This window comes from Bos mutus, chromosome 25, assembly GCF_027580195.1.
Source record: "Bos mutus isolate GX-2022 chromosome 25, NWIPB_WYAK_1.1, whole genome shotgun sequence".
Taxonomy (NCBI): Eukaryota; Metazoa; Chordata; class Mammalia; order Artiodactyla; family Bovidae; genus Bos; species Bos mutus.
Window position 1 is genome coordinate 1,006,982 of NC_091641.1, and position 23,913 is coordinate 1,030,894.

At 44.3% G+C, this 23,913-nt stretch overlaps 1 protein-coding gene across 5 annotated transcripts; it reads left to right on the plus strand.

Annotated features, from left to right (window-relative positions):
- Positions 1 to 10,723: 10,723 nt before the first annotated feature.
- ZNF789 (zinc finger protein 789) lies at positions 10,724 to 23,541 on the plus strand. Of its 5 annotated transcripts, none has more exons than XM_070362246.1 (5): positions 10,725 to 10,986; positions 14,718 to 14,795; positions 16,361 to 16,487; positions 19,635 to 19,748; positions 20,788 to 23,541. In XM_070362246.1, the coding sequence occupies exons 2-5, from the start codon at positions 14,727 to 14,729 to the stop codon at positions 21,798 to 21,800; spliced, it is 1,323 nt and encodes a 440-aa protein (XP_070218347.1). In that variant the 5' UTR covers positions 10,725 to 10,986; positions 14,718 to 14,726; the 3' UTR covers positions 21,801 to 23,541. The 5 variants fall into 5 exon arrangements, with proteins under 5 accessions (XP_070218349.1, XP_070218347.1, XP_005893191.1 ...); XM_005893129.2 differs by having other exon boundaries at positions 10,725 to 10,960; XM_005893128.2 differs by having other exon boundaries at positions 10,725 to 10,930.
- The last annotated feature ends 372 nt before the right edge of the window (positions 23,542 to 23,913 follow it).

Consider the following 23,913-nt stretch of genomic DNA (forward strand, 5'->3'; position numbering starts at 1 on the left):
CGTGTTCCGTGATCCCGCTCACCACGCGAGTCTCCGAACGGGGTGGAGGGTCGTGTCCCTGTCCTTGGTCCCAGCCTCCGCCGTAGGAAGTGCCGTCTCCCTGCAGAGACAGCCGCGGATCCTTGGTTTCTGCATTGGGATGAGATACCTATGGGTCCGAGAGGCGGCAGCCTGCGTGCCCCGTCCTCGTCCCTGGTTTTCACCCCCAAGGGGTCGGGGACCAATGACTCTAGTCTAATTTCTGTGCTCCCGGGCTTACCCCATTTCCTTTCCTTCTGGCGAGGGTTTTTTTCCCTGGTGATCTCGAGGTGTAAAATGAGGAAGACCCCAGAGGCTACCAAGATCCACGTTTTGTTTTGTTGTTTAGCGGACAAGTTTGTTAAGCCTCGTGTTTACAGATCATACATACACTTCACCCTCTTCCTTTCAGTTTCTGAAGTTTCTGAAGGCTTTTTAAAAGGAGTGATTTCTGATAGAACACCAGGTGAATTTTTCAGTTGTGGGAGGAAAATGTGCTTGACTTGGAGGGCTGAGTAATGAAGGGAGTTTGTGGTGGTGCAGTGGAAAATGCGTTGGGTCACTTGAAGACTGGTCACCACCAGCCTTTCTCTGCCACCGATTTGCAGGATGCTTGGAGAAGGCAATGGCAACCCACTCCAGTACTCTTGCCTGGAAAATCCCATGGACGGAGGAGCCTGGTATGCTGCAGTCCATGGGGTCGCTAGGAGTCGGACACGACTGAGGGACTTCACTTTCACTCTTCACTTTTAGGCACTGGAGAAGGAAATGGCAACCCACTCCAGTGTTCTTGCCTGGAGAATCCCAGGGACGGCGGAGCCTGGTGGGCTGCCTTCTATGGGGTCGCACAGAGTCGGACACGACTGAAGCGACTTAGCAGCAGCAGCAGCAGCTTAGACAAACACGAATTCTGGTATTGATCCTAAATAAAATAAACTGTCTCCAAGGGCCCACCCAACTAGGACATTCATTGATAAAGGGAAGTTAACTGAAAAATCCAGCTTGACCAAACCTAATGCCCCATCTCCATTTCCTGAAGCACCACCAGTATGCACAAAAGCACTGTTACTAATGAGAGACACTTAAGTGGCAGAGGACCAAAGAAAACACTTGTACAGGCCTGTGCTAAACAGATCATTTGCAATCAATAAGTTATGGAGAATGCATTGTAAGCAAATCAATGAAACCTTAATATTTGCTGGAGAAATAGGTTGGTTACACACTGTGGTGGGAGACATATAAATAACTTACCATGGACACATAATTTATTTTTCTATTTTAAACCTGTGCTTCTGTAACATTCCTCCTATTCTTACTCAGATATTTTCTAAATAACCTGACAATATAATGGAATCTCTTTAATTTCTAAATGACAAGCCCTTCCAAGTATTGAAATGCCATGCCTATAATGAATTTGTTGAACATTCTACAAATAGGCAAAAAATGTTGACATTATATTCACTTAAACAAATATTTTAAAAAATATCTCCTGGTTGCAAGTAACTATGTTAAGGGCAACTTCAAGAAATGCAAAATAAAGCCCAGTCTTTCTGCTGCTTCTTGCCTAGAATACGAGCAGGGAAACACTCCAGGAAGGCCTGACCAGGTCCTGATCTCGGCCCTGTATCTTTTGAGTTTCCCTTGCTTGTAGTCTTCGTTTTGATTCACTGGGAGGGAAGGCCTCTAGGAATGTGTTATTCCACATACCCCACTTTTAAATCTTTGATCCTATCTCAAAAACCAAGATTTCTTTTCCTTGATCTTAAAATACCGGAAATAAGATTTTTCAGATGATAGATCACTAAAACTGAAAGTGAACACAGAAAGTATAATAGTTGGAGGATGAAGAGCAGCAACACAGATAATGACAGAAAATATAAATGCTATGAGGTGACTATCAGGAAAGTTGAATGGGTTTCAGTACTTCTTTTTAAATAAATAAACATTTTAATTTTTTTCCTCTGTACTCCAGTGGTGGTCTTGAACACCAAACTTTGGTGATCACTTTGTAAGACTGACTAGATGGCAGTGTAGCGGCATAGTTAGGACCCTGAGCTTCAGACTTGGGTTTGAGTACTGGATCCACTACACTATGTTGTTAGACACATTATTTAATCTTTCTCAGCTTTTAAAATAGGAATAATAACTGTGCTTCATTAGGTTTCCATGAGAATTAAATGAGCTGTGTATGCAAGGTACCAAAACTGCCTGGTACACAGCTAACATGAATACCAGTTATTCAGCATTGACATGTCACACCACTGGATTTCATGAATTGTCTTCACGGATGAGGTGTTAGCCCCATAGCAATACAATATTACCTTTTAATACTGCTATTAAATTTTTCAACCCTGCAGGATAGCAAAAATGGAGCTCATAAAACATGTAGGACAAAAAGGAAAGTCCTGCAGACAGACCCTATTTGGATTAAGTGACCCAGTTCTTTGAACCTGAACAATGACTGCTGAATCCAGGAATGCTGCAGATTTGTCTCCTAAAGATACCCGAGAGATGGAAGGCATAGTGATAGTAAAAGTGGAGGAGGAAGGGACAGATGATGAAGAAGACCGTTTTCCAACACAAAGAAGTAACACAGAGTTATCACCCCAATTTCTTAGTCGTTCCACAACTATGAACGAGAGAGCCTTGTTATCATCATATTTAGTGGCATATCGAGTGGCAAAAGAAAAAATGGCTCATACAGCTGCTGAAAAAATTATTCTCCCAGCATGTATGGATATGGTACGTACCATCTTTGACGATAAATCAGCTGACAAATTAAGAACTATACCTCTTAGTGATAATACAATATCTCGTCGAATCTGTACTATTGCAAAACATTTAGAAGCAATGCTTATGACACGGCTACAGTCTGGTATCGATTTTGCAATCCAACTCGATGAGAGCACTGATACGGCTAGTGGTCCCACACTCTTGGTATATGTCAGATATATGTGGCAAGATGATTTTATAGAAGATCTGTTGTGTTGTTTAAATTTAAATTCACAGGTAACCGGATTAGATGTATTCACTGAATTAGATAAGTGTGTTGTTGGTCGATATAAATTAAACTGGAGAAACTGTAAAGGAATCTCAAGTGATGGAGCAGCAAATATGACTGGGAAACATAGCAGACTTCTTGAAAACTTGTTAGAAGCCACCCACAACAACGCTCTTTGGAATCATTGTTTTATTCACAGAGAAGCTTTGGTATCCAAAGAAATTCCGCCGAGCCTAATGGACGTGTTGAAAAATGCAGTGAAAATTGTTAATTTTAGTAAAGGAAGCTCATTGAATAGCCGACTTCTTGAAATATTTTGTTCAGAGATTGGAGAGAACCATACCCACTTACTATTTCATACAGAAGTTCGTTGGTTGTCTCAAGGAAAAGTATTGAGCAGAGTATATGAACTCAGGCATGAGATTTACATTTTTCTCATTGAAAAGCAATCTCATTTGGCAAATATTTTTGAAGATGATGTTTGGGTATCAAAATTGGCATACTTAAGTGATATTTTTGGCATTTTAAATGAATTAAGTTTGAAACTACAAGGGAAAAACAATCATATATTTCAGTATCTTGAACACATTCGAGGATTCCAAAAGATGTTATTGTTATGGCAAACTAGACTTAAAAGTAATCGTCCTAGCTACTATATGTTCCCTACATTGTTGCAACACATCGAAGAGAACATTATTAATGAAGAATGCTTAAAGGTAATAAAATCAGAGATATTAATACACCTCACTTCTTTGTCTCAAACCTTTCATCATTACTTTCCAGAAGAGAAATTTGCATCATTAAAGGAGAATATCTGGATAAAAGATCCATTTGCTTTTCAAACCCCAGAATCAATCATTGAGTTAAATTTGGTGCCTGAAGAAGAGAATGAATTATTGCAGCTCAGTTCGTCATTCACGCTGAGGAATTATTACAAGACATTAAGTTTATCAGCATTCTGGATTAAGATTAAAGAGGAATTTCCACTGCTAAGTAGAAAGAGTATATTGCTATTATTACCATTCACATCTACCTATTTGTGTGAACTAGGATTTTCGATCTTGACACGATTAAAAACAAAAAAAAGAAATAGGCTTAATAGCGCACCTGACATGCGTGTGGCCTTATCCTCGTGTGTGCCTGACTGGAGCGAACTGATGAACAGGCAAGCACACCCATCACATTAAATACTATCTTTATGAACTCAGGTTTCTGTACTTTCATAGGTATCCTTTGTGTATTGTATTTAAGTATTAATAAGATTGTGATTGGGATTTACTAGGTTTCATTTTCCTATATAGTAAGTATTGCTCTTTGACATTGTTTGTTACATGAATGTATGTGTATGCAGGATAATGATGTAAAATATATTTCTACGAATTACCATCAATTTTTTAAAATAGTGCTCTTAACACTCTTAGTTTTACACTCAAATCTGTCACCTTGTCTACTGCTGCTGCCTTGCTTCTTGTAGGCAAAGCCCCTTTCAGGTTCAGTTTCTCACCATCTATGTGCCTATGTGCTCTTCCTTGTCTGATTTTTGTTTATTGGCTGCATTGGGGTGTTTTTTTGGGTAGTGCCACAGAGATTGTGAGATTGTAGTTCCCTAACCAGGGATCAAACTCAGGTCTCCTGCCTTACAAGGCAGATTCTTAACCACTGAATGACCAGGGAAGTCACAGTTCGTTTTTGCTATTATTTTCTGTTTTAAAAAATTCAGCTTTATTGAGATATGATTTACTTCTAGTAAAATTCACCCCTTTTGGTATATGGTTTGTTGAGTCTTGACAGAGGTATACAATTGTGGAACCACCCCTACAATCAAGATATAAAACATATCCTTCATCCCCAAAAGATCTTTCATGGCTTTGTTGTCAGTCCTTCTCTTGTACTACTGATGGTTTTGTCTTTTCCAGAACGTCATGTATTTGGCTTTTTTCTCTTAGCATAATGCTTTTGCAATCTATCCATATTATCGTATGCATTGGTAGTTTAATAGTGACTAATGTACCATTGTATGTATGTGTATCAATTAGCTTATCAATTCTTCAGTTGATAGACATTTAGTTTTTTCAAATTTTTTATTTGTTTTTTATGAACAAAGCTGCTATAAATATTTGTATACAGGAATTTGTGTGGACATATTTCTTTGGTAACAGCTAGCAGTGGGATTATTGGCTCATATGGTAAATATACATTTAATTTTATGCATTTTCTCCAGCAGTGTGTGAAATTTATAGTTCCTCTATATCTGAGTCAGCATTTTGTATTGTCAGGTTTCTATTTTAGCTATTGTATTAAGTTTAATAGTATCTCATTATAGCATTAATTTCCATTTCCCTAATGGACAATCATTTGAGCATCTTTTCACATATTTATGGCTGTGCATGTCTTCCTTTGGTGAAGTTCAAATCTGTTGCACATTTTAAAAATTCAAGTGTCTTATGAATAAGAATTATTTTTATATATTGTTTTCAAATGATCACACCCGTGTTTTACAAATGTTTTCTCCCAGTCTGTGGCTTCTCTTTTCATTTTCTTAACAGTGTTTGAAGAGCAAAATTTTAAAATTTTGATCAACTTCAGTTATCAAGTTTTTTTCTTATATGGTTCATTCTTTGTGTGTTCTGCCTAAGAAATCTTTGCCTAATCCACGGTCACAAATTTCTGTTTTCATCCAACTGTTTTATAGAAGTTTTAGATTTTACGTTTAGGTCTATAATGCATTTTGAGATGATCTTTGTAAATGGCTAAAGGAGATTAAAGAGACATGACAAATGCAATGTATTACTTTGGCTTGAATCTTTCACTAGGAAAAAACAAAAGCTATAAAGGACATAATTAAGTCCATTGTCAAAATGGACGCCCACCCCCAGGGACCTAACAGAGGTCTGCTGGCTTTACATCAAGATCCCAGTCAAGTCTGGTAAACGCAAATAGGGGCGGGGCATCCAGTAAACACACAGGCCTGGCGCTCCTCCCTCCCACTGCCCTCTGCCTGCGCCCCCTCCCCTGGCCTCAAGGCAGGAATCACTGCTAAGGGCTGCCCAAAGCGCGGCCGGACCTACCTCACATGCACCCAACCTGGACTCACACAGAAGTGGTGGTGAGGTGCCTGGCCCTGGCTTGGAGGTCCTGAAATTGAGGATTTTTGACATGAGAGATGGATTACAGGTGAGTGATGGCAGAACGTCTAATGGACCTTCATATATATTTCACATGTATCTGTGAAATGCACCTTGAAGAGTGCCTCACATATAGGAAGTGCTACACACATGTCTGTGAAAGAAGTAGGAAAGGAAGAAAGAGAAGGAAGGATTATAAATGAGTGATTTCAACTAAATGAGGGGTTGTAGAGCAGAGGGAGGCAGAAGTAACCAAATAAGGCTTAACAGAAGAGCTGAACACAAGACTATAAAGTGAACATTCAGAACCGACCATATGAACATGGCCTATGAAAAGACTTTACTTATGGGTTGTTTAGACACAGTCACTCAAGCATCCCTTCTGCTGTCTTTGCCTTTGACCTCTCTAAAGTCCTGTATTCAGACATACTTGTGCTTCAGCCTAGCCTAATGTAATTGTTCCAACCATCCCCTGCTCCAGTGGCAAATCCCATTTCAAGACTAACACCTTTACTTCTTACTTTTTCCTTTAGATTCTAAGATGAAAGAAAAAAAGAATGAAAAGGCTTCAAGACAGAAAATGGTGGGGGGGGGGTGCGGGGAGTGAAACTTCCAGGACATTACTAGGAGAAACCAAACAGCATGCCAGTGATAATGGCAAGGCTGTGAAAATTCAGGCAATGAAGAAATGCTTAGAGAGACACCTGGGAAAATAACCCAGAAACAATATTTCTGTTGTCTTCATAAACAACACAGGGGAGAATGGGAAGGGTTCTGGCAGAGTCCCTGTGCCATCAGAAGACACAAGCCAGAGAGAAGCCCTACCAGTGTAAGGGATGTGAGGAAAGCTCTAGCCAGAGCAGACCTGGGAGTCCACAGCCAGGAGACACTCCAAGTGGGTGGTGAGTGCAAGAATAGCTTTCATCGTGATCATGCCTCATCATGCCCCACATGAGGGAGAGGCCACATCACTGCCTTGACTATCAGAAAACCTTTCATGCACCACCCAGAAGGTGCATCAGAAAATCCACACTAAAAAAAAAGCACAAAACGTAGTGGCAGTGGCAAAAGCTTCATACAGAGCTCAGTATTCTCATCACCACCAGTGACGGCAGTGAGGAGAAAGCCCAGTTCTTGCGGAGAATGTGGGAAAAGCTTCAGGTAAAGCTCACACCTGGATGAGCACCAGAGGAACCAATCATAGGAGAGACAGACCCTAGAGTGCAGCGTGTGTGACACAGCTTCCAACCTCAGGATAACTTTTGGCTGCACAGGAAAGAAACCCTGCAAATCCTGGATGTATGGCACCAGCTTACTTTTACACTACAGAACCTACCTGGGGGAGGAAACTCATCAGCGTCAGGCATAGAAGAGGTTTGGTCTTTTACCTGAGATACCAGAAAACTCACAGCTCCAGAATGGTTCAACAAGGAAAAAACCTGTACAATTAGATTACCTTGGTCATAAGAAACTACACCGCCCTACAAGGGGTGAGGGGAAGGGCTGACTACGAAGAGGGGGCCTGTGGAGCAGAAGGACCCGCCAGAGGAGGACAGGAGGACACAGGGCCGGGGGTGAGGGTCGAAGGTGAGGAGTGGGCTCTTTAGAATCCCAGGACCGGGGAGAGGATGCAGCCTCCCTGGGATCTGGGCAGCCGGCACTGCCCTCCAGGGGCCAAGATAGCGAGGCTGAGGGGGTGAATCTGATCTCAGGTGGCCTCAGCCTGCAGAGGCTTGGAGCAGGGTTTCAGCTCCTGAGGTCATGGAATGACAGAGCTGAATCCTGGCCACTAGACCAGTGGCTGGTGACAAGGCCCTGGGCCATTGGCTTTGCAGAAAAGAATGGCCACAAAGAGGGAAAGCAGTGAAACAAGTAGTGTTTATTAGGAGGAAAGAGTACAGTACATGCGGGTAGACTCACAGTGGGCTCAGAGACAGTCACACCCTTGTGTAGTTTAAATCACTTTTATGGGACATTTCTTCCAGTTTTTCTTTGGCCAATCATTTTCATTTGCCTGGTTCAGAGTCCTTATTTGGTGTATCTCAGGGTCTTCCCTCATGTTTACAGGCATCTCTCAGCCAAGATGGATTCCAGCAAAGAGGCCTATTGGTAGCTTGGCATCACTCCCCTTTTAACCTCCAAGGAACTTTCTAGTCAGAAAGTCTCCTTGACAAAGAGAATGAGATATATGTGGTCGCTTACCTTCTGTCTGGGCAGGTCCCAGCCTCCTCTCTCAATTGTCCTGCGATTCTCATCTTGCAGTACTGGTGCACGGGAAATGAATTCTCAACTGCTCACCCTGGGGTGGGGGGGTACCCATCTACCTACTGCCTCAAATCCACCCCTTGCAAGAGGACTTTACAGGGAGAGGCAGAGGTAGTAAAGAATTTAAAGCAGGAAAATGAGAAAGGCAGTGTTTTCCCCGGAATGAAGTCAGAAAATTCCAAGGGAACTTTGAAGTTTCTGAGCTATTTCAAAGGAAAAGCTATCTGACCTGTAACAGGGGTGTCTGGATTTACTTGGGGCAGGGGGCCAGATGCTGAGATTTTAGGTCCGCAGTGATTCCCACACCAGGATGGTGGAGGGAAGAAGGTGGACAGTGCAGCACAGATTTACACTAGAAGGGCATGTGATCCTAACTCTGAGCACTTTGTTTCAGGTCCCTAAAGAAACTGCGCATTCCCATGGAGTTGGAGCAGGTTCTTCCAGGGAGGGGCGGGGCAAGGAAAGCCCTGGTCTGAACTGGGAGCTCTGGGCCGGGACAGGGGAGGGTTCTTTCCTGTACATCTAAAGTGCTCATTTAAGCTCCTGGCTTGAACAGGTTTAAGATAAAAGCATACAATTCTGTGGGCCACTTATGTCTAAAACTAAGGTGTGACTTTGCCAACAAAGGTCTGTCTAGTCAAGGCTATGGTTTTTACAGTGGTCATGTATGAATGTGAGAGTTGGACTATAAAGAAAGCTGAGTGCCAAAGAATTGATGCTTTTGAACTGTGGTGTTGGAGAAGACTCTTGAGAGTCACTTGGACTGCAAGGAGATCCAACCAGTCCATCCTAAAGGAGATCAGTCCTGGGTGTTCATTGGAAGGACTGATGCTGAAGCTGAAACTCCAATACTTTGGCCACCTGATGCAAAGAGCTGACTCATTGGAAAAGACCCTGATGCTGGGAAAGATTGAAGATCTTCAGCTCCATCAGTATGGATGTCCAACTCAGATGCATACATGACTGCTGGAAAAATGATAGCTTTGACTAGACGGACCTTTGTCAGCAAAGTAATGTCTCTGCTTTTTAATATGCTGTCTAGGTTGTTCATAGCTTTTCTTCCAAGGAGCAAGTGTCTTTTAATCTCATGGCTGCAGTCACCATCTGCAGTGATTTTGGAACCCAAGAAAATAAAGTCTGTCACTGTTTCCATTGTTTCCCCATCTATTTGCCACGAAGTTATGGGACTGGATGCCATAATCTTCCTTTTTTGAATGTTGAGTTTTAAGCCAGCTTTATCACTCTCCTCTTTCACTTTCATCAAGAGGCTCTTTAGTTCTTCATTTTCTGCTGTAAGGGTGGTGTCATCTGCGTATCCGAGGTTATTGATATTTCTCCTAGCAATCTTGATTCCACTTTGTGCTTCATCCAGCCCGGCACTTCACATGATGTACTCTGCATGTAAGTTAAATAAGCAGGGTGACAGTATACAGCCTTGCCATACTGCTTTTCAAATTTGGAACCAGTTTGTTGTTCCATGTAGGGTTCTAACTGTTGCTTCTTGACCTACATATAGATTTCTCCAGAGGCACATAAAGTGGTCTGGTATTCTCATCTCTTGAAGAATTTTCCAATTTGTTGTGATCTACACAGTCAAAGGCTTTGACGTAATCAATAAAAGAAGTAGATGTTTTTCTGTAATTCTCTTGCTTTTTCTATGATCCAACGGATGTTGGCAATTTGATCTCTGGTTCTTCTGCCTTTTCTAAATTCAGCTTGAACATCTGGAAGTTCATGGTTTAGGTACCGTTGAAGCCTGGCTTGGAGAATTTTGAGCATTACTTTACTGTATGAGCATTAGCATACTGAGCGTATGAGATGAATGCAATTGTGCTGTAGTTTGAACATTCTTTGAACATATGGAATCAAAGATTAATTAGTCGTACTATCAATTACAATTAATTACCACTAAGTCTTCTCTTTCTTTAAACAACAGCATTAAGTAGAAAAGTAAATTCCGGATAACATAATATCAGATGAATATTTTTATGCTAATAGCATATGTGTGTATTATTCATTATATTTAATTTTTTGTTTAATTTTTTTGCCTAGTCCAGGGTCGGCTCTCTAAAAAGTCATTCTGGACTCCCAAAAGGAGGGTTTAAAAATACCCAGCTACACAAAGGTTCACCCGTGGAGATCTTGCTACAATCTGTGGGAAAAGAAAGTGCTTGGGGTAACCAACCTGGAAATCACGTGGCCTAGACCACTCCATCTGCGGCGGCTGATTGGCTCCGACCAGAACGGCAGTTGCGAAGAGACGTGAGTGCCCCGCCCCCTTACTCGCAAACTCCCCGCGACCGGCCACAGCGCTTTCCCTGATCAGAGAGTTGTGAATCCTCCGAGCTTCCTAGAAGGTCCTCGGGTGGGGACGCTCTGCTCGGCCTGCGCTAGTGGTCGGGCGACAGGCACAAAGATCTTCCGCATGGACACCTCAGGTGGAGGTTAGCCGAGGTCCCGACCTAATTCCGAGTCTGGCCTGGCGCCTCCATAATGGAGGCCAGCTCCATGGCAGCCGCAGGTGCATCCTGAGGACTTCCTGGAGGAGGAGGCACGGCGGGGGTCGGAGGCGCGGAGGTTTGGGGAGAAAAGAGCTAGTGTGATGGGCGGAGTGGGGTGCCAGGGGAAGCCACGGTGGCCCCGCCACAGGTGTGAGAGCTGGAGAGACAACCCCCTTTCCCTCGAATCCCGTGCCCCCCACCACGTCCCTCCAAACCCCCGGTCTTCAGGGCATTTACCGAGAGACTTCCTGAAGAGGCCAGCCTCTGAGTATCATGTCAGGTCCTTTGGCTTTAGAGAAGTTCAGAGTCCGATGAATGAATGGCTGGTTAATACTATTGTTTGCTTTGGCTTTGTTTGTTAGTCGCTCAGTCCTGTCCGACTCTTGGCGACCCCCATGGACTGTGGCCCACCAGGCTTCTCTGTCCGTGGAATTCTCCAGGCAAGAATACTGGAGTGTGGCACTTCCCTGGTGGTCCGGTGGCTAAGACCCTGCGCTCCCAATGCAGGGGGCCTGGGCTTGATCCCTGGGTCAGGGATCCCAGGTCAGGGCTTGATCCCAGATCACACATGCTGCAACTAAGATCCTGTACAGCCAAATAAATGCACATTAAAAAAAAAAGAATGGGTAGCTATTCCCTTCTCTAGGGGAATCATCTGCACCCAGGGATCCAACCCAAGTCTCCTGCATTGCAGATTTTGTTATAAATTGAATTATGGATTCTGATTTCCAAATGCACAGTGCTCACAGCAGGTAATCTACTTTAGATAGTGAAAGGGTCGATGTCCCTTCCCCAGCCATGGAGCTATTGATCACAAGTGCCTCCTTGGTTAAGAGGCAAGAGGGCTTACAAACAGTGTTTTTAAAGAAGGAGACCAGAATGTAACAGACTTTCTTAAAAATGCAGTTACATGAAACAAGGTTTGCCAGTGCCCAGAAAGGCACCAGAAAAAAGTGGAAATCCTCTGTATCTCATCATTTGTGTATTCCCTGAGAGAAACATTAGATTTATTATATTAAAGAAGAACCAAAGTGGAGGCCACAGTTTAAGTATACTCCCAGGCCAGCTACCCAGAGCTGCAGAACCAAAACTTTAACTGTCCTAATTTCCCATAAAGAGCTGGCTCTGTCCTTAAAGGAAACAAGCTTTCTTCACGTCTGGGTAACCTTGCAGCTTCCTAGCAGCTACAAACAAGTAAACTTGTACCGTGGTACTCTTCTGAAAGGACCGTCAGTTCTAGTAACCAGTCCCAAGAGAAAACAATGTACTTCCTCATTCCTGTGCACAGGAGGAAAATAATTTTCTCTCTACCCTTCTGAGTACTTAGCTGAGATTCCTGGAATAAAAAATGAAGACAAACAAGTTTCTTAACATGTATACCTCAGGTAAGAGGCTTCCCAGGTGGCACAGTGGTAAAGAATCCACTTGCCAGTGCAGGAGATGTAAGAAACATGGGTTCAAACCTTGGGTCAATATTCTTGCTTGGAAAATTACATGGACAGAGGAGCCTGACAGGCTGCAGTCCACGGGGTCGCAAAGAGTTGGACACGCCTGCACATGCACACACGCTTACCTTGTATAAACATGGAGATTCCCAAGGAAAAATGATTAACCCCTGAGATGGCTTAGAATTCAGGTCTATTGTAAATGCAGTCTTCATAGGGAAGGGAGTTGTTTAGTTGCTAAGTTGTATCTCTTAAGACTCTCTTGAAAGTTCATGACTCTTTTGAGACCCCATGGACTATAGCCCACCAGGCTCCTCTGTCCATGAGATTTCTCTGGCAACAATACTGGAGTGGGTTGCCGCTTCCTTCTCCAAGGGATGTTCTTAACTCAAGGATTGAACCCACGTCTCCTTCATTGCAGGTGGATTCTTTACCACTGAGCCACTGGGGAAGTCCTAGGGCAAGGGGAGGGAGGTTCTATACCTGGAAGAGGCTGAAACTGCAATTAGGCTAAGTATTAGGTGTCGGTTTGCTGACATGGGGCTTAGCACAAGTGAGTCCACATGGCTTGTGAGATCTTAGTTCCCCCAACCAGGGATTGAACCTGATCCCCAACAAGGAAAGCACTGAGTCCTAACCACCAGACCACCAGGGAATTCTCCTTTTGCCCGCCCGCCCCCCTAACCTTTTTTAAAAAACAGCTGTTTTTTTAAGTGCCTGCAGCTCAAAATAATCAGTTTTCCAAAGTGGTATATTAGGGAGTGGGTTATTCTGCCGCCCATTTACATGTTTTATAAACTGAAGGGTGAGTGCGGAGGAACTAACTTCTTAAGACTTTCCATTTTGAAGCCCCCTTGTTCGCAGTTTGGTTTTCATTCCATAAACTGTTCATATCAAGTAAAGTCCTCTGAATTTTCTTTTGACAACAGCTGTGCCTGCTCAGTCGCTCAGTTGGTGTCCAACTCTTTGAGACCCCATGGACCCTGCCAGGCTTCTCTGTCCATGGAATATTCCAGACAAGAATACTGGAGTGTGTTTCCTTTTCCTCCTCCAGGGGATCTCCCAACCCAGGGATCGAACCAGAGTCTCTTGCATCTCTGGCATTGCAAGTGGATTCTTTATCACTTGAGCAGCCTGGGAAGCCCCTTTGACAACAGTTAGCTCTTTATATATCATATGTAGCCTAAAATCTCTGATAACTTCCCTAAAATCATTGTTATACTCTCTGAGCTGATTCTGTGTGACGTAGAAACAAACTGCTGCTGCTACTGCTGCTAAGTCACGTCAGTCGTGTCTGACTCTGTGCGACCCCAGAGATGGCAGCCCACCAGGCTCCCCCGTCCCTGGGATTCTCCAGGCAAGAACACTGGAGTGGGTTGCCATTTCCTTCTCCAATGCATGAAAGTGAAAAGTGAAAGTGAAGTCCCTCAGTCGTGTCCTACTCTTAGCGACCCCATGGACTGCAGCCTACCAGGCTCCTCCGTACAGGGGATTTTCCAGGCAAGAGTGCTGGAGTGGGGTGCCATTGCCTTCTCCAAGAAATAAACTAAGACCGCCCAAATGAGAGCAGGCAAAGGTTCTTCAGGCAGAGCTTGCTATACTAAGTGAACTGGCCACTATCACATGTTTGGCAGAGACTCAAAAGCAAGCAGGAGAAACTTTAGAGTGGAAAAAAGGGAAAACTCAACTATGCTGAGTTTTGAGGAGATCGACTTGGAAAACCTGGAGGCAGGTTAAGTAAAAGAAGCAGGACTCCCTTCCACCCGGCCTCAGGGAGCAAGCAAGCAGGGGAACCTATTCTTTGTTCTTGCTCCCCGCTCCTGCAGTAGCGGCCCCAGTAAAACCTTGCTTGGGGGAAAAAAAAAAGGGCAGGACATCCTATGTGATTTGGTAGGGGAGCACACCCGACTTTCTCTACTGGTCCTGGATGGAGGAGGGGGACACATGTTAGGGACAAGTTCACACTTGCCACCTAAGTCCTGATTGGGCGCCTGTTGCCACGTTGCTTCTGGTTTGGGTTCCAGGCCAGAGCTACAGGTTGCAGGTTAGAGTTCTGTTTTTTCCTATAGTCTGGTCCCTTGATATATTGAGTCTCTCACTGAGGTGCTGAAGAATATATTCTAGAGAGAGGGCGAGGGCAGAGGCACAGGTTTCCTAGGATAAAAATTAGAAATTGATCTAGCATCAGAAATTCCTAAGACCATTCTAGCGGCTGCTTTCATTGTAATCCCACATTCCAACACCAAACACTGTGACTTTGTACTACTCGAGCTTTGTTGGCCCCATTGGCATTCCCCATCTAAAGTCTGTCTAGTGAGAGAGCTTTGATTCAGGGCTGACCTTGTTTTCTTTTTTTCTCCAGCTTAGCCTGATGGCCAGGATCCAGCCCCATTTTGGAGACCAGGCCATGGAAGCCATGTTCCTGCCAGTCCCATGGAAGGTGAGCTGGTTCCCCCTGCCTCCACCTCCTCAGTGTAGTCTCAGCAGCCAGGCAGTGGTTTTCACATGGCCGTTGGGGTTGAGCCATCTTTATCAGCTGGGGGGTGTTTCCTTCGTGGATGATATGATGCACAGAGCTTGAACTCTGGGGTCAGACAGGATCAAATCCAGGCTCTGTTTTAGACATGTCACCTAATCTCTCTGGGGCACAGTTTCCTTATCTGTAAAACGGGGTCATGACAGTAGCTGTCATGAGGATTCAGTGAAGTGAGGCTCTTGGAGTGCTTGGCAGAGGATCTAGTGATGTTTCGAGCGCCCTGTAAGTTTTAGCTGCCGTCACCACAGTTGCTCCGTGTTTGTGTCAGTGAGCATTCTTGAGTACCTACTGTGTGCAAGATAGATATGTCCTTTGTGCTGGGAGAGAGACTCTTACCCTAAGGACTTTACAAGCCATTTAGGGAAGGAGATATGGAAACAAGCTCATATAATTCTGATCCCTTGGATTAAAAGGTACAGTAGAAGTTTAGGTACTGATGGTAACAAGAGGGAGGGTGATTTTAAGAAGTCAAGTTGAAAAGTCAGTGCAAAGTCAGGAGACACATGAGGAAGCCATTGTGACAATTTGTAAAGACCAGTCGTGGACAGGAGGAAGTTCAAAGGGAACAATTTGACCCCACTGGCCCAGCATGTCCACATTTGCTGAGGGAACACAGAGCTCTGCCTGCCTTTCTGGTGTCATCTCCCACCTTCCCTGAAACAGAGGACCTGCACGTGGGGATGTGAACGCTCTTCCCCACCCCCCAACCTCCCCACCACTGTGTATCCTGTTCTCCCCACCTACAGGCAAACTCACCTCTGCATATGTTAACACTCAGCTCAAAGATCATCGTTTCTGTGAAATCTCTGATTTCCTGTGGTAACTGTATTGCTCTCCCCTGTGTTCACACGTGGGCAGAGGGCTGGCGCGAGGCTCAGAAGGACACTCCAGGGGAGCTATGAAGACTGAAGTCAGAGGGGGTTTGTGGGGTGACTACAGATGTGTGTGTAGGTTTTCTTTACAGAACTGGTCCAGTTAGGGGTGGAGAGAGTGGAAACAAGAGGAAGGCAGGCATGGGAGCATCTCTGTAAAGACAGGAACAGAGTATGCATCCTTGCCAGCCTCGGGGAGGGAGGCAGAGGAAGAGCACATGCCTGGGGAGGACACGGCTGTTTCTCTGCTTCCTCACTTCACCTTTGCCCTCAGGCATATGGGGTGTCTCTACACATGGAGCAGTTCTGACACCAGCTGGGTGCCCCATGATTTGACTCAGTTCTGATTATCTGAATGACCGCAGCAGAGACCAAACAGCCAGAGAAGCCTCACACACTGACCACGTGTCCCTCTAGAGAGAACATGTGTGACTCTAGTGCAGAAGAAAGAACATGCATGGCCTGAGGGTCAGAGCTTGAGTTGAGCCCTGAGTCTGCTAATTAACTGGATGAGCCTTGCCTGTAGGACAACAATAATACTGTGGCCCACAGAGCTGTGATAAGAGCTGCAGCTGTAATGAATCTCTGTATTTCCAGGGGTTGCTGTCCTTTGAGGATGTGGCTCTGTACTTCACTAGGGAAGAGTGGGACATGCTGGACTGGGCTCAGAAGGCCCTCTACAGGGACGTGATGCTGGACAACTACAGACACGTCGTCTCCTTGGGTAATGAGCTGGCTTAAGATTTGAGTGTCTACGCAAGTCCTTGGTTTCTTCCGTGCAATGCCCAAAGTAGAAAAAGCTCTGAAAACCAGTTTTATCATAACTCATTTGGCTATAAGGCCTAACCTGAAGTCATCAGGTGGTTAAACCTGATTTTATCCTGTAGGAAGCTATTTATCATCCTTTTTCTCATTTGGTCTCCATATATATATGTTTAGCATAAGAAATATCAGAAAGTTTTTCTAAGGTTTCAGCTCAACCCCTGTTGAGGGTGGTACATAATAGAAACTATACCCACACTCAAGTCACCTTTCTGAAATCTGGAAAAATTTTGAGTCCTGAAACAAATCAGGCCTCAAAGTTTTCAAGTAAGGGATTGTGCATAATGAGTAGTTTCCTTTTGTTTTAGAGTTTGAAGACATTCATCCCCCAGCCTGAATCCTCCACATCTGTAAGACTTCTAGGAGTTGAAAAGATTGTGGCCCATGCAGATTCCAAAGTCTACCTTCTTCCTCTCTTGAAAAGTCTTTCTTTCTTCTGTCTGAAAATGGTTTCCTTCTTTGCTTATACCATCACCGGGTGCCCAGGAGATGATTCTTCACTGACTTCACTTCTGTACCTCCTCAGCTTCCACCTTCCTGGGAGCCCACCCTCGTCTCATTCAATGCAGAGTCTCCTACAGAGGGAGGCTCCTCGACGGATTTTTCTTTGTGGAGCATGTTTGACCCCATGCTGACACTCTCGGCAGATTCTTGACCACCTTTGTGGGATTGTCCACCCACCACTGGATGCTTTAATGTTTATTTTTGTTTGGAAAGCATTCAGGGGCTCCCAGACAGCTGTGTGATCACAAGGGTCGCCAACCAGTCCACTTAAAACCATTCTGTTCTTCACTAGTACAGTATTGAGTAAGTTACATGAGATATTCATCATTCTTATTATGAAATAGGCTGTGTGTTAGACAATTTTGCCCAACTGCAGGCTAATTCAACTATTCTTGGCATGTTTAAGGTAGGTAAGACTAAGCTATGATATTCAGTAGTTTAGGTGTATTAAATGCACTTCTTTTTTTTTTTTTTGAAATTGCCAATATTTTATTGCTTTGGCCTACAGAAACAGCCCTTTCGCATCATTCAACCTAATGAAATCCTATCTATTTTTCATCTATCAGAAAATTAATGTAAATGCATTCTTTTTTTTTTTTTTTGAACCTGGACTGGCATCTCGTTTCATACATGACATTTCACATGTTTCAATGCCATTCTCCCAAATCTTCCCACCCTCTCCCTCTCCCACAGAGTCCATAAGCCTGTTCTATACATCAGTGTCTCTTTTGCTGTCTCGTATACAGGGTTATCGTTACCATCTTTCTAAATTCCATATATATGCGTTAGTATACTGTATTGGTGTTTGTCCTTCTGGCTTACTTCACTCTGTATAATAGGCTCCAGTTTCATCCACCTCATTAGAACTGATTCAAATGTATTCTTTTTAATGGCTGAGTAATACTCCATTGTGTATATGTACCACAGCTTTCTTATCCATTCATCTGCTGATGGACATCTAGGTTGCTTCCATGTCCTGGCTATTATAAACAGTGCTGCGATGAACATTGGGGTACAGTGTGGAGATTCCTTAAAAAACTGGAAATAGAACTGCCTTATGATCCAGCAGTCCCACTGCTGGGCATACACACTGAGGAAACCAGAAGGGAAAGAGACACGTGTACCCCAATGTTCATCGCAGCACTGTTTATATTAAATGCACTTCTAACTTACAATATTTTCGATGGATTTATGGGAGCTTCCCTGGTGGCTTAGACGGTAAAGCATCTGTCTACAATGAGGAAGACCCGGGTTCGATCCCTGGGTCGGGAAGATCCCCTGGAAAAGGAAATGGCAATCCACTCCAGTACTATTGCCTGGAAAATCCCATGGACAGAGGAACCTGGTAGGCTACAGTCCATGGGATCGCAAAGAGTTGGACATGACTGAGCGACTTCACTTATCCTGTAAATGGGCTTCCCTCATAGCTCAGTTGGTAAAGAATCCGCCTGCAATGCAGGAGACCCTGGTTTGATTCCTGGGTCAAGACCCAGGTTTGATTGCTGGGTTGGGAAGATCCGCTGGAGAAGGGATAGGCTACCCACTCCAGTATTCTTGGACTTCCCTTGTGGCTCAGCTGGTAAAGAATCCTCCTGCAATGTGGGAGACCTGGGTTCGATCCCTGGGTTGGGAAGATCCCCTGGAGAAGGGAAAGGCTACCCACTCCAGTATTCTGGCCTGGAGAATTCCATGGACTGCACAGTCCATGGGGTCGAAAAGAGTCAGACACGACTGACTTTCACTTACCCTGTCCTAAGAAGAGGATGATGTGTGTATATACACACTCACACATGTAGTTTTTTGGGAGGGAGGTGCTCTAGGTCTTAGTTGTGGCATGAAAGATCTTTCATTGCAGCACACAGACTCTCTAGTTATGGTTCACAGGCTTAGCTGCTCTGCAGCCATGTGGGGTCTTAGTTCCCTGACCAGGAATGGAAACCTGTGAGCCCTGAATTGCAAGGCAGATTCTTAACCACTGGACCACCAGGGAACACCCCAACACACGTAGTTTTTAAAAACAAATTCATATCATAATTTACATGAACTTTGAATCATGCTACATGTGAGTTTTGTATTCTGCTTTAAAATACCTGGGGAGCCTTTTCCTGTTTTAAGAAATGTCCTTTGAATTCATGGATTTTCAATATTAGCCTAATATTCTGCCTTCATTGTATCTGGCTACACTTTAATCCTTCCCCTGTTGACATTTGGTTTATTTCCAGTTTGCACTGTTAGGATTCTGCTGAACATCTGGGGTGCATTAACCTTTGCCCATTAACCTTTGCCCTCATTTCCCTTAGGCTCTATTCTTAAGAGTGAAATGACCATGTCCACGAGTGTGAATATTGTTCAGGCTTTCAATCAAGATGCCGAGCTTTCGCAAAGATGGTGCTGATTCCTCTCCTCAGATAATCCTTCTGATTATTGTCCTGATCTCTGCTTGTTGCTGCAGCCCTGCCACCCAGACCCCCAGGGGTAGACTGAGCTCTGGGACCTCTCCTGCCACTTGCTAACCACCACATCCCATTTACTTCCCCACGAGTAGGATTTCAGTTTCCCAAACCTGAGGTGATCTGTCAGCTGGAACAGTGGGAAGAGCCGTGGATCCTGGATCTGCCGAGAGCGGGGACTAGGAAGGCTTCCGGTAGTGCCTGCCCAGGTGGGTGAGGAGCAGACCTGGCCCCTGGGGGTCATGCAGAGTTGGTGACACCATCCAGGAGACCCCGCCTGCACCCGGATACCAAGCCGGGAGTTTGGCTTGTGTTCTGCTTGTTCATCCCTACTGTCCCCTGATGGTGGTGGGTATGATCGTTGCCCCTGTTCCCCAGAGATAATCCCCAGCTGGATTTCAAGTCTGCAAAGCTCATCCTCTTTCTCCTGCAATAAAGCTCATTCTATTTCTACTAGAGGCAGGCTGGTGCTTTCTGACAGCTCTCAGGCCATTCTAGATACTCCTTTTTTCTACCCTCATCACTTACCCTTTTTCTGTACTTTCTCTTGTTCCCTTGCTTTCATTCTGTTTTCCACATCCCCTTGGTGTTTCTTGATGTTCCTGCCTTTTCCTACTTACTGTGTCCTGATGGCTGCTTCTTTCTACCCTTTACCACATCCCTCTGCTCCTTGGATTCTCAGCCTCAGCTCTGTTGACGTTTTGGGCTGTTTGATCCTGGGCCTCACAGGATGTCAAGCAGCATCATTGGCCTCCGCCTACTACATTCTGGCAGGACCATCCCTGGTTGAGAGTCACTGCTCTGTTCCATTGGCTTTTGTGCTGTTTCTCAGGTTCCTTTTCTTTTCTGACACACTGCCTCCATTTTAAAGCAGTCATTTCTCCCAGAATTGTGAAAAACATGCTTCTCTAGAAAGTACAAGATGCTCTCTCTCTCCTAGAGCTATGTGACTCTGCTGGGTACCAACAGGAAGCTGTTTTCCCCACTAGTGGAGAAGGGTGTGTTCAGTTCTCACATTCTCTGACACACTTGTGCATATGTTAGTTGGTTAGTTCATGATGTCAAGAGCTCTTTCTGATATGAAAGCTGAGGGTCCTACAAAAATCAGAATACTGGCTTTTTAATATGGCGATGGAACCAGGTGAGCACTTCTTAGCCTCGTTTGAGTCTCTCATATCACAAACAGTTGCTTCTTTCCTTTTCTTCTGTAGCAGTCAGGTAATTTGCATATTCTTTTTATTTGGCTAGATTCGGAAGCCAGATTCCAGACGAAAGAGCTCACCCCAAAGGAGAACACTTCTGAAGATTTAATGTTATGGAAGATGTCAGCACTAAAGCAGAAAACAGCCAAGGAGCCTTCAGAAGAGTTATGTGAATATAATGAACTTGTGGACATTTACGGATTTTCACTCCCTGCTACTGGTGATGAGTGCTGTAAGGACTTCCTTCAAAGCCTTAACCTTATTCACAGTCGGAGAGCTCAGACATGGACACAGCAGGGCAAATATGATGAGTACGGAAAACCCTGCCATCAGAGATCACAGCTTTTGAGGCATAAGAGAACTCTGACAAACGCAAAATCTTATGAATGCCACGAATGTGGAAGAGCCTTCCAGCGGCAGGCAAATTTTGTTCGACATCAAAGACTTCACAGTTCAGAGAATCCTTTTGAGTGTGACATATGTGGGCAGGCCTTCAAACAGAAGTCCACTCTGATCATCCACAAACAGTGTCACTCACAAAAAAAGCCATATAAATGTCACGACTGTGGAAAGTGTTTCCGTCAGATGGCATATCTCGTTGAACATAAGAGGATCCATACCAAAGAAAAACCCTATAAGTGCAGCAAATGTGAAAGAACGTTTAGTCAGAATTCAACGCTTATTCGACATCAGTTAATCCACAGTGGAGAGAAACCCCACAAGTGCACTAAATGTGGAAAAGCCTTTGGCCGGCACTCAACCCTTATGAGCCATCAACAGATTCACAGTAAACAGAATGCCCACAAATGCAGTGAATGTGGAGAATCCTTTGGTCGCAATGTCGATCTCATTCAGCATCAAAGGATCCACACGAAGGAGGAATTCTTTGAGTGTAGAGAATGTGGGAAAACCTTTAGCTTTAAGGCAAATCTTCATCGACATGAGGTTATTCATACTGGAGAGAGACCCTACAGATGTGACAAATGTGGAAAGTCTTTCAGTTGGCGCACAAGCTTTATTAAGCATCAGGGTACCCACAGAGAGCAGGTATCTGCATGATATTAACTGGAAAAGCTATCATTTAAAGTCCAGAACTTAACCGCTATGGCAAGTATGTATAACCTGATTGTTTCATGAAAATTAATAAACAAGAACTGGTTTTTCTGGGGGGATCCTCTCCTTGTAGCCAACCTTCTGGCTGCAGTAATTAATAGAGGACTTCCTTGGTGGTCCAGGGGTTAATACTCCGTGCTTTCACTGCAGGAGGTACGGATTTGATCCCTGGTCCCCCCGGTCAGGAAAGTTCCACATACCACACGGTGCTTCCTAGGTGGCTCAGCAGTAAAGAATCCACCTGCCAATGCAGGAAATGCAGGTTTGATCCCTGGGTGGGAAAGATCCCCTGGAGAAGGAAATGGCAACCCACTCCAATATTCTTGCCTGGGAAATCCCATAGACAGAGGAGTCTAGCAGGCTATAGTCCACGGGGTCGCAAAGTTAGACACAACTTAGTGACTAAACAAGAACAAAGATATCTATTTACAAATTTATCCTTATATATAAATTTCTAAGGACTATGTATATATATATGTCCACAATTCCTTTTTTTTTTAATTTTTCAATTTAAAAAATGTGAGAGCAAACATGTTTTCTTATGATCCGTTTGACTACCAAACCTGAGATGACCTGAATTTATTTGCTGGTGAAGTAAAGACTGTTTATCCCCACTAGTGTACATATTCACACATTTTGTTCCAATGTGTTCAGTAATGGAGTGCTGGCTTCCCTGGTAGTTCATCTGGTAAAGAATTCACCTGCAATGCAGAAGACCCCGGTTCAATTCCTTGATCGGGAAGATCCCCTGGAGAAGGGTTAGGCTACCCACTCCAGTATTCTTGGGCTTCCCTGATGGCTCAGACTGTAAAGAATCCACCTGCAATGTTGAAGACCCTGAGTTGGGAAGATCACTTGGAGGAGGGCATGGCAACCCACTCCAGGACTCTGGAGAATTCCCCATGGACAGAGGAGCATGGTGGGCTACAGTCCATGGAGTTGCAAAAAGTCAGACACAACTGAGCAACTAACCACAGCACGGCACATGGAGTATTAGTGCAAACCCCTAAGCGGTTTTATGTAAAATACCTATCTACAAACTGAAAAATTCTGATTTTTGAAACATTTATGCCCCAAGGATCAAGGATCTGGGGCTTTGATAGAGGCACATGTCACATCAGTGAAGAGTAACAGTACAACTATTGGATTGACAATAAATAACATCCCCACTTTAAGAACTTTCCAAATGCCAAGCAGAAGCCCTGATAAGACAAAAAGTAAAAGGCAGCTTGGTTTCCTGATGGCAACTCTCTATACAGGTAAGAACCAATCTGGAAATCAGCAATCCACACCTGTTCAGTTCAGTCACTCAGTCTTGTCCAATTCTTTGTGACCCCATTCTTGTCCAATTCTTTGGGACTGCAGCACACCCAGCTTCCCTGTCCATCACCAACTCCCAGAGCTTGCTCAAACTCATGACTCATCAAGTCAGTGATGCCATCCAGCCATATCATCCTCTGTTGTCCCCTTCTCCTCCTACCTTCAATCTTTCCCAGCATCAGGGTCTTTTCCAAGGAGTAAGTTCTTCACATCTGGTGGCCAAAGTATTGGAGTTTCAGCTTCAGCATCAGTCCGTGCAATGAATATTCAGGACTGATTTCCTTTAGGATGGATTGGTTGGATCTCCTTGCAGTCCAAGGGACTCTCAAGGGTCTTCTCCAATACCACAATTCAAAAGCATCAATTCTTCAGCTCCATCAGTATGGATGTCCAACTCAGATGCATGCATGACTGCTGGAAAAATGATAACTTTGACTAGACGGACCTTTGCTGGCCAAGTAATGCCTCTGCTTTTTAATATGCTGACTAGGTTGGTCATAGCTTCTCTTCCAAGGAGCAAGTGTCTTTTAATCTCATGGCTGCAATCACCATCTGCAGTGATTTTGGAGCCCAAGAAAATAAAGTCTGTTACTGTTTCCATTATTTCCCCATCTATTTGCCATGAAGTGATGGGACCAGATGCCATGATCTTCCTTTTTTGAATGTTGAGTTTTAAGCCAGCTTTTTCACTCTTTCACTTTCATCAAGAGGCTCTTCAGTTCCTCTTCATTTTCTGCCA